This window comes from Phaethon lepturus, unplaced genomic scaffold (genome assembly GCF_000687285.1).
Source record: "Phaethon lepturus isolate BGI_N335 unplaced genomic scaffold, ASM68728v1 scaffold17687, whole genome shotgun sequence".
Lineage (NCBI taxonomy): Eukaryota > Metazoa > Chordata > Aves > Phaethontiformes > Phaethontidae > Phaethon > Phaethon lepturus.
The window spans coordinates 1-11,470 of record NW_010551329.1 but is presented as its reverse complement, the minus strand read 5'-3'; the positions used below and the strand labels follow the sequence as shown (position 1 = coordinate 11,470).

General features: G+C 36.5%; 1 protein-coding gene across 1 annotated transcript in view; it reads right to left on the bottom strand.

Moving 5' to 3' along the window:
• The window catches only part of CDC14A (cell division cycle 14A), a gene marked incomplete at its 5' end in the record, with an annotated part of 58,283 nt that extends 46,841 nt beyond the window's left edge, over positions 1–11,442 (bottom strand). Inside the window, 2 exon segments of the mRNA XM_010290872.1 lie at positions 856–931; positions 11,300–11,442. Of these exon segments, the coding sequence (XP_010289174.1) occupies positions 856–931; positions 11,300–11,442 (219 nt within the window).
• Between the last annotated feature and the right edge of the window lie 28 nt (positions 11,443–11,470).

Below are 11,470 nucleotides of genomic sequence, written 5' to 3'. Positions count from 1 at the left end.
AATGCTCTATACAGTGGCCAATGTTATCACATCTGTTGTCCCATTTTCCTCTCTGTCATTAACAGGTCTAATATTTTATAATATAATTATTTTAAATCTGTAATATCAAGGAGAAACTCACTAAATATTTGCACACAAGCGATATGAATTAGTACTTTTGAATTAAAACATCTGTTTCATTTCTTGCAGTTGTTATATTTTCTGTACATGCTGCAAATCATTTTCACAGGCATTTGGGGACCAGGTTAAATATACAGCTATGTCCTCAGTGTACTGGGTCTGGCTGTGACAGAGTTAGGTTTTCTCCACAGCAGCCTGCATGATGCTGTGTTTTAGATTTGTGATTAAAACTGTGCTGATAATGCACCAATGTTTTAACTATTGCCAAACAGTGCTTGCACAGCATCAAGGCTGCCTATCTCTCCCTCTGGCCCCACAGCAAGTAGGCTAGGGTGGGCAAGACGCTGGTAGGGCACACAGTCAGAATGGCTGACCCAAACTGACCAGAGGGCTGTTCCATACCATAACATCACACTCTGCCACAGAACTGAGGAACAGTCTTTCTAAATTAACAGTTGCTCAGAGACAGGCCGAGCACGGTCTGCTGGTGGGAGGTGGTGAGTAATTACCTTTGCACCACATATCCTTCAGTGCCTCACTGGCTAAGCAACAATGAGGACATACTCATTTCTTCCATCCTTCGGAGGGAAAAGAATTCAGAACAAGGAATAACCTTAAAGCTTAGTAGTAACCATCTAGATAATCACCTAACAACCCCTTTCAAACTGGATAATATATTTTAGGTGAGTTTCAAAACACAAAAATATAGGAATATTGTTTTTAAACAAAGCTTACCTTTAATTTCTTATTTAGTTTACAGCAGTATCTGTATAACATTGCCAAATTTAAAGGTCCAAAATCTCCATAGAAACTGGGAGAAAAAGAACAAAAAAGGTATTATTTATACAAAAGACCTAAGCAAATTTCAGCATGCATGTTCTTGATAAACCTGCAAATGAGTAACTTCTGGGGGATACCAAGTAGCCAATATATATGGTGCAATAGATAAGTCCTTTATTGATTCATTTAAGAGGACAATAGTAACAATTAATGTGAAAACATTTGTAGCTTCTGTTTAAGGTGTTCCAGTAAGTATCTCTTCCATTATATACACACACTGACTACAGAGATTTTTCTTCATCCCATGATATCCAGTCTGGTTTTGGACAAAATGACAGTGAAGAACTTCAAGACATGATCTACTCCCCTTTAAGCCATGCTGATGTCACCCTAGATAAAGGTTCTACAACTGCTTAAGATAAGAATGTATCATTAGATACCATGATGAATAAGCTACGTAAATTTTACTACCCATAAGAAAATTTATTTAATAGTATCCAGTCTTGATCTCCATCTGAAATGTAAGCTTACTTCTTTTTATCCCATCCTCCACTATTCCAGAGATTACATATACACTTTACATGTAATTATGTTTCCTTTTTGTCTCCCCAATCCTCTTGTCTCTAGGCTGTTCTTCCAAATCATTATTCATTTACTGTCTTCTGATTGTTCCTGTTTCTCTCTTCTAGATTTTCTTAAATGTTTGTATTACCTTTGAAGCAGCAATCACTGTCCTTAGGATAAGAGCTAATAGCAGTAGTCTGTACAGGAGAACTATTGCACAATAAAAGTTCCTGGCAGGGATTCACAGTGCGCTTCCTACCTAACGCTTCCTAGGGTTCCAATATATTTCCTTTTTGTATGTGAAAGTCTTTATCTTGATGGTCTATGAAAATTTGTTGATGCACAGCTTATAAATTACAGTGAGAATGTACTTTAAACTATTTTAACCTGTTCTGCCTTAAGTCTTTTGATAAGAGACAGGACACTTCTTGCCTATTGACAAACAAAACAGGCCATCAGCATCTGAATGCATGTTATTTGGAGAATGACAAAAGAAAAAAAGTAACTATGCTCTATGACCTCTGGGCCTTGAAGGAGTGAAAACTTACTGAAATCAGATGATAGACTACGTGGTAGTACCTTTCAAGCTTTCTTCCCCATGGCAGAGGGTTTATTTTTCAGGAAAACTAACTACGTTCTAGTTAAATATAAGATGAAAACTTTTACTTCGAGGGCATTCAAACATTGTGAAGAGGTTGCAGATTCACAACCCAATTGTACAAGGCTGAGCAACCTGTTCTTCTTGACCTTGCTTTGAGCCCAGGGGCTGGATTAGAAGATCTCCAGAGGTGCCTTCCAGCTTCAGCGATTCTGCTATTGTAAGTGGACACGAAGTAGGAGTGCCTTATCTTTTTGGTGTTTATAACTTTATTAATATCCTCCTCCCCACATTCTCTCAAACAAAAAAGCCAAGCCCAGTGCAAAGAGACACTTACATCACTCCGATTACTGTCTAGGTTGTGTAGCCTGCCTGCCACACCAATGCTATTTCAGTATCACCTACTTAAACATTTATGTTATTTGATGTTGTAAAGATTCAGTTCAACCCCTCAGTACAAAATATTAGGACATAATGCTTAATTACAGAAGCTCACTAGCAGGGTCAAAGACTAAGCTGTCCAACTCTTAGGACTTTATTTGTAGGTTGCACAGAAGTTAACCAACTCAAGGGAAAATTGCAGTGGCAGTAAAGCAGGGTTTAACTCTAGAATTCCTCATCCTTTGTTAGATAAATCTGACAGATAAGGTCAACAGTTATAGTTATTTTTAAAACAAAACCCTCCATACAGTTAATAGAGATGAAATGAAAAAAAGTGTTCTAAGACTGACAAGTTATTACAAGTAAGAAGTTAAAACTGGAGCTCTAACACTAGAGTGAATGTAGCTTCTAGAAAAACTATATAGGAGGCTTACTAACATCTCTTCCCATTCTGGTGCACTAACACCTTCTCCAAATCAAAAACACAACCCTATCTTGTTCCATTAACTTTTAGAGTATTCTTTCACTTAAATATACGATGAAGAGTAGAATTTAGGATTTTAAGATTATTTTGTGAAAAATACTTTTTCAAGTATTGTGAAAAAGTGTGGTATATGATAGTTACTACAATAGAGAATACTTTTTTAAATCAGCGTGAAGAAAGCAGCTTTGATCAGCTCAAAGATATAACTGAACACACAGTTCATATAAAAGCACTGAAGAACTACAGCCATGCTTTAGGATAACAGGTTTTTATTACTATTCATTTACTAGAAGTACATCAATATGAAGTCACATATCCATTTCTACCTTTCCACATGATACAACTCAAATGATGTGTAGAAAAAGCACATTAAAATTAATTTACAAATCAATTTATCTACAACAGACAAAGTACTTACTATTTTGGTATGGATAACAATAAAATACATTTGAGTCTATCCATGAAGTAATTACATTTCTACAAAATAAAGCTATTCAGATCCTCTCAGCCACTAAGCTAAAGATGTCAAAAACTTAGACTGATTATTTCTCCATCACTTACTACCATTAAGTATGTTGTGCTGCTTTTAACACGGGGTGGAGGGGAAGCATCAATGTTTAAGACTCTGGTACTACCACTGTTTGTCTAATGCTGCAGATAGAAGGTATTTCTCAGAATCCAAACACAATCATAAAGGAAAGGCACTTTTGGTCACTGTTGCACCAGCATTATTACTCATACACCAAACACTGGCAATTCCAAAGCTATTTACATAACACCATTGTAGGCAGTGTTAACCAGCCATTGGCTTAGTTGATAAAACATTGTGGTAGATATGTGAGGAAGAAAGGTTGTTACATGTATAATTTTAACTTTCTCCACTTAATACCTTTAAATTGGAATAAGATTGAGGTTTTTTTTAAACAGGAGTGAAACAAGTGCTTTACAAATGTCCAAACAGAAGGGTTTGCTCTTATGCACCCTTGTTACTTTTACTATAACAGGACATTTTTGTACTTGAATGAGACACATTTGATCCTGACTCACCCAGAGGATATTCTTAAGAAGAGAATTTTGACATAGAGTTAAATATAAGCGGAAGATGGGAAATGAGGGCTACAGGGAATAAGGAAGAAATGACACATCAAGTCATCATCCGAATAAAGACTTTTATCTGGCAGAAGTTGAAAATAAACATAAAAGAAATCAAGTCTTATGACAGTTACTGATAAGAAACTATCCAATATTATTTTACTTCCATCTCTTTTACAGCTAATAGACTTTCTTTGTTTCTAGATGTTTTAAAAAGCATTTATACACAATAAGAAGTCAGGATGCCTCTGAAGCTTAAGCCAGTTGAGGCAGTCATTTACAATGGCGGTAGGAACCAGATATGAGGAACAGAAGGAAAGTATGGTATTAATCTACATTTAATTATATTTTGTTTTAATCAAATACTTAGATGATAGCTTAAATTATTCTTCCCCCTCATCCCATGGATATTTGCTATACTTATGCTTCTCAAACTAAGAAGTAGCAAACCCCCAGAACACACTAGATGAATATTTAAATACTCTACTTCAAAAATACTATTGTAACACTACCTGGAAGCAGTACCATAGGTTTCTGGAATCTGTATTCTCCTTGGAAGAGACTCCTAGAACCAATCCTTCCTATCAGTTCTGATACCGTAACATGCGAGGTATTTGCTGTATTGTATCATAGGAATGGTCATCCACCTAGAAAGGCCAGCCCATAAAGAGCTTGTTGGTCTACTCTGTTATGCAAGCAGTTACTGTACATTCTTCCAGTGAATTTAATGGTGAAAGAAGTGTAGTCCACAACTCTCCTGGACAGCAACTTACTGTTTCTGTCTGCAGTTCCATTGGAAGCCACGTGAAGGAGCCATGAGTCAGCTGAAGCCTTCGGCACCCCTTCTGAATGTTGAAGTCACTTTTTACTAAGCGTTTGAATACCACTGACCCTAGTTACAGCACTAGAATGATAAACAGCTTCCACATCTTGAACTATTGGATGGAGCCTGGTTACAGTCAATGAAGGAATACTATAGCCTGGCAGACTTTGAAATTAATTGATAACCTCCATATTAACATCACAGTCAATCTTTTTATGGCCAAGATAATCAAGTTACCCTTCAAAGATAAAGTGCTCTGCTTACACTTTACCACAGAAGCCTGCTGCTTTTTCCCTGCACAGATGAATACAGCAGAGCAGTATTTTTATGTGGCCATTCACTTGCAGGTTTTCTGATACAGCACCAGAGGTACAGATGAAAGGATAGGAGATTCCTACCTGAAAAGCTGTTTCAGGGTTCTTTTCTTCATGACAGACCAGTGCAAGTTCAGTGTTACTGCTACACTGAAAATGAGCATATGCATACATTCTTACCATAGGCATTTCCAATGGTTTGAATATGGTCCAAAGCCTAATTACTGTACTGGGGGCATGGGGGTAGAAATAGGGCAGATACACCAAGTTAGTTCTAACAATGCAATAATGCTCAGAGGGGATGACATTACTTGTGTAGCAGCTTACTCAGTTACTGGTTTAGTAACTTGAAAAGAGGCACAGTTTAGCAATTGCAATCATTTTCTGGAGTATGTATACCAGAATTGAAGTACAAACTTCTCTTTTAGGTAGGAACCTTGCCTTCTTGGAGACCACCAACCATATGAAGTCCTTTTCCTGCCAAAAACAGGATCACCCCAAGCCTGCTCATTACTTTTACTCAATTACTCAAATTATTTAACCACAAGAACTTCAGAAACTAGCAGAAATACAGCTTCCTAACTGCAAAATTACACTAATTTTTCAGCATTCTACAAAAATCCAGCTTACTATTGAAATTAAGCAATGAGGCTGAATTAGAATGAGAAGAACATTCTCCACTTGCTTTTCTCTCCCCCTTTCCTAGGCTGGATTACTGGAACATTCCGGTCACTGTAAGGGCCTTGCTGCATGTGCTCTGAATCTAGCCATTAAGCAGTACAAGAAACAGCTACTGCAGAAGTAGCCAAGTGGCTACTACAGATAAATGCTTCAAATCATAAGCTGAACACATCTTATATGCAAAAATGTTATTGGATGAACACCAAGAGAATCAGTCCACACTAATACTAATTAGGGATTGCACACTTCTGAATAGACGCAGAATGACACAGCAAATATAACCCTAGAAATGGTATATCACCTCACTGCTTGCATCTAAAGGTAGGAATAATGCAGAGGCTCTGCATTACGCAAAACACCAGGTACTCACTCCATTTCCCCTTGAATGTTCCAAATCCTGCTCAAGATCCTGATTCTTCAAAATCCAACAAGAACTCATAGATCCAAACTACAGCTAATTAAAGAGCTATTCCAGACATATGCATTTTTGATGTCATGCTCTTTGACATCAAGAACAAAGTATCAGTGAAGAGGTTCTCCCATAAAAAGTTTTCCTGTAGAACAATCTTCAGGTCACGTTAAAAAGCTGCTCTGTATGGAAAAAAGTAATCTTAACAGGGGCCAAGTTTCTCATAAGGAGGTTCTTATATCAAGCTACACTCCTGTTCAGTATAAAACTGGAGCCTAGAAAACAAATCTGTTTTATCCTGGTACTCATTTCCTGCAAACAAAAAAATTCCTCAATACTTTTGGCAATTGCTTTTATCTTTTCCATACAAAGAAGTGAAGACAAATATGGTAAAGCAATGAGTGGGTATAAAATTTATGAAACTGCTGGACTGAAGAGAAGACCGCAGATGTTAAGGCATAGCACTTTACAAATTTCATATAGAAAATTGTGCCAGTAGATCATGTCGAAAGGAAAAGCTGCCACTCCCCGTTCTTAAATCTTCTGATATTCTTGTTTGCAGTGAATTTTAAGTCTCTCATTTTAAGATGGAACACAAAATAAAGCTGGAGTACTATTCTTAAAATTAATCTGTAAGAATTAGACATACAAAAGCTGGTATTAGTATATGAACTTTTTCTGGTTTGTATTTACATTCACATTGATAGACGTTAGAAGTTGAGAAATTTCCTGTTTTGTGGACTTTAGCTTACTAAATTATGTTGGTCATCTGATAGTCAAGTTCAAGTCTTCAAAAGCTACTGGTGTGAACAAGGAGCTCCCTGTTCCCTGTGTGAAGTGACAGCTCTGTTTGTTGTAACAAGTTTAAGTTTTCTCTTTCCTTTCAAATGATATAAGCCACAGGAACGATGGAGAATTTCAGGTTTCCTATGAAAGTACTGTTACTGGATAGCGACAGAAAAGAATCATTTAGCCAAAGTAAAAATAAACAAGTTGACCCTTACTCTTGTCACAGGGAAGAGAAAGTGCTTCTTTGCATATACACATGCAGTGAATGAAATGAGTCCTTATAAGTCGAAGTCTAAACAGTACTCACTGAATAGTGTTGTAGCTAAGCATATGCGAGTCTTATTCTACTGCTGCTTGAACTCAAAGTGCAGCTAACATTAAGACTGCTATGAAATGGGCAAGTAACATACCATGTCTTGGAAGAGTTTTATTTTAAAACATAGGTTGTACAGAGAATATCATATTCATTACTTCTACAGCTGCTCATAAGATGTCAGAGACTAGATCTGCAAAAGCTGTTCATAAGAGATCCAAAGTCAGAACAAATGACTGAATAAAAACATTATGATTTATGAAAGCTGCTATTATAAGTTATCAGTAAAAGATTCCTGTTTCTCATTATCTAAATTTTGATTTTGAGAAAACTACTCAACAATAAAAAGGACATAAAAAGTTGCTTTGATGAAAATCTGTGAAAGCCAAGTTAACCAGTCAAGTGTAGTATTCTCAACCCAGATCTGTTTACTGAAAGGTGAAACATGAAAGAAGCTATTCTTAGAGAAGAAAAAGCTTCTTACTAGTGCCTAATTCATTAATTGAGGTCTTGCCAAGGCAAGGCTTGTCTATTTGCCAAATGACAGTCTTCATCAAGCTCGATTATTTCTCATTAACTCAATTTTCCTGAAGAAATTGTTACCTGCGCTACATTACCCTGAAAAATTGTATTCCCTTCTAAGCAGTAGTGCAGACCTTCTCAGGAGGGACCTCAGTTTCAGAAAGAGACTGACTGACAATCTTACAGAATCAGATCAAAAAGAGAGAAATCAGAATTGGATAAATTAATTCAGTTCCTTGTTCTCTCAGCTGTGGAATTCACATACCATTTCCCCTAGCATAATAGGTTCAAACATAAATTGCAGCACATTTAACCAAAATAGTGACAGTTCTAGTAGCAAGTTCCTAGTCAGCTAGCATTTGAGATGTTCTTAAAAGCATTTAGGCCTATCTTTCTTATTTTTAAAAGTGTGAATGTTTAAATAAGTGAAGACAGTGTTATGAATTCATTAGAACAGTTGACAACTTCAAGTGAAAACTGAAGGCTAAAGTACTCAAAATTACATAACCACACTTAGTGTACAATTTAGGGATAAGTCACATGACAAACTGCAAGAGCAAGTCAGAAGTAATTAGACCCAAACTTCCAAATTAGCACTACAGCTGTTTTGTTTAATGAATAGGATATACTATTAATGTACACTATTACTTCCTTATGTCTCTTCAAGAGTGGGGGGAAAAAAGGGAACCAAGGCAGTGAGATTTTAAAAGTACCATGTGATCCAATAACATGCTCTCCAGAATCAAACAACCCCAAACCTACATATTCGTGGGTTTTTAGATCATATGCTGCTTCATTTAAAGCAAACTGACACCTCAGTAAAGTTGGGTAAATAAATTTCTGTAATACTTCACACTTCAGAGTTATCACTAAAGTAACAGAATAACAGCCCAACGAAAAGCAGTTTACTTCTATGCACGATGAAGTATGACATTCTTGTCACTAGGATGATGCATCTAAACAAATTTAAATCAATGAACAGTCGTATTAACAAAGTTGCGTACGTCAGTGGTGCTGAGGATTTTGTCCTTGAGTAGACATCTCCTATCCTCCTCCTTGTAACAATCTGAACAACTAATTTGATTAAAAAGCAGAAGTGGACATGAAATTCTGATCAGCAAGAACAGCACAGGCCATTTTGAATGAAGACTCTGGAAACCACTGTTCCAAGCTACTCCAAAACTCACTTCCAAATGTTTATTCTGCTATCACATAACAAATATGTCGAACCACTTTCTCAGAAAGAAGGCTGCATTTGAGAAAATTAGAAGATCCAATCTGGTGTATTAAAGTTACACTCCACTACTATTTACAGACAACCCCTGATATCAGGGCCCTCACCTTGCTGTGCAGCCTGTGAAACATAACAGACTGATGTCAAGCTCACCCATGACCATAAGGAAAAGGGGAGCTATAGTAAAATCAGTATTCCTCCAAGAACCAAGAGACTCACATTCTATTCCTCATTTTGCCTCTAGCTTTCTAATTTCAGAGAGATAGTTAAGGTTACCGTTTTGTATTTTCTTCCACTAACACCTGCTTTTACTTCCCTGAGACAATATAAGCTTCCTTGGACATGAGAGGGGAAAAAGAGAAGAAAAAAATAAAAATAAGATCAGGCATAGTTTTACTACCAAATATTGCATACACTGATGGGTGCTGCAATACAAATATCAGGGGAATACTTCATATTATGTTTTAGTATTTTAATTTGAGAGCACAAAAGGGAGCATGCTATTACTGTATCAAATATAGGATCGTACTTTTTAAAAAGACCAAATAGTTTAGAAACTATCAATTCAGAAAATACACCGCAATTTACACATCCAAAATCTTTAGCTGTGCCCTAGAAGATAAAGGAAACACTGTTTCCTTCCATTATCTTTTAATTGTATCTGCTATCAAGTTACACTCTAGTATGTGGTTAACATATATTTGGGTTAAGGAGTATACATACTGAATTTCCTGTATACATGTTAAAGAATGTAACTTTTTTTTCCCCTCAAATTTCTCAGTACTTTTTTTTGGTAAATATGATACAAACTAAGAGAGTACAGAACTGCTCCCCCTTCCCACCTCCAAGATCAAATCCCATATAAGATTCCTTCACCCTTTCTAGAAGCATATTAAGAATTACAAACAAAATTATGTGTCAAGCATAACACAGAAGTCTTAGAAGAGAAACAAGATCAAATTTTTCTTTCATTAAAGAAAGTGGAACATATTCTTATAACACAAATTGCTCAGGACCTTCTCCAGCTAAATTCTGCTTTTAATAGTAGGTCAGCCTTGACCTTAGAGTACTCCTGAAGTCCCTTCCAACCCAGATTAGCTAGTGATCATTTCATAACCTACTCCCAACCCAAGCAATTAATTACAAAAGTCAACTTTGGGAACAAATCATTAGGAACTCCAGTAGAAGACACACAGATGAAGATAATGAAGACTCAAAAACATGTGTAGAAAATAAACCCTAAACCTACAAGCTGTGCATAGCAAGTAAGCTAGAAACCAAAGAAGATTGGTTTACATCTTCACAGAAGCAGTACTGGAGACGGGGAAGAAGAATGGTTGATGCTCACAAGCTCTTCAACTCATATGGAAAGAAAGTTGTATTTAAACTAAGACACATTTTTGTTTCATTTGTGCTGCAAGCAACCCGCTTGTCAAGTGGCTAGATATATCATCACACATGAAACAGTTGATATGGGATCACAGTAGAGCAACTACTTTTTAACCACGGCATAGAGCTATTACTTTATGCATTTACTGTATTTTATGTCCTTTAATAGTATTCACAACTTCTATGCGCTGTCACTGTCTTCCAAACACATGAAGCTTTTACTTCACGGAAAATACTTTTTTTGCTGTTCTAGAGCTACAAAAGGCAACAGGAAGTGCTATCTCAAAACCTTCTGCAGACTATAGAAACAGTTGCAGATTTCTTCAAAAGCATGTTTAAGCTTTGTATTCTTATGAGCCTGTATAAAAGGTAATCACTTCATAATCTCTACACAGGAAAATACATATAAAACAAATTGTTTCATCTATTCATACCAAACAATAGCCTTCTATTTAAAGACACCATTTAATAAGATGTAATTAGTCTTAAGAGATCTTCTCCACCTTATAAAAAAAAAAATAAAACAAAAAACCCCAAAACTTACGAAGTTCAGCTATCCTTCCCCTAGCTCAAACACAATTTAAGCCATTTAACTGGTCTTGTAGTTGTTTCTGTGTTTCTTTAAAATATCAATCTTGTTAAAGTAGTTTTAGCTAACCTATAAATTATTCAGGCTAACTTCATACTCACGCTTTGTGCAAGTAGCTAAATATGGCAAAAATATTCCATATAGTATTAAAACGCATTGGGAAGAATCTTAGGTGATCACTTTGAACATGCAGAACACAACAGATCACATCACTTACTTTTCATAGACCAGTTCCTCGTCAGTACAGAAGTAGTGGGTGTTTACCGTACTTTTCGGTTTATTTCGTAAAGTAGCGAAGTACAACCGATCTGAAAGGCAGATTAGGGCAGCAGCGTCAGACGGAGAGAGCAGATCGCCGCTTCCCCACGGCACGCCTGTCACCCCGCCG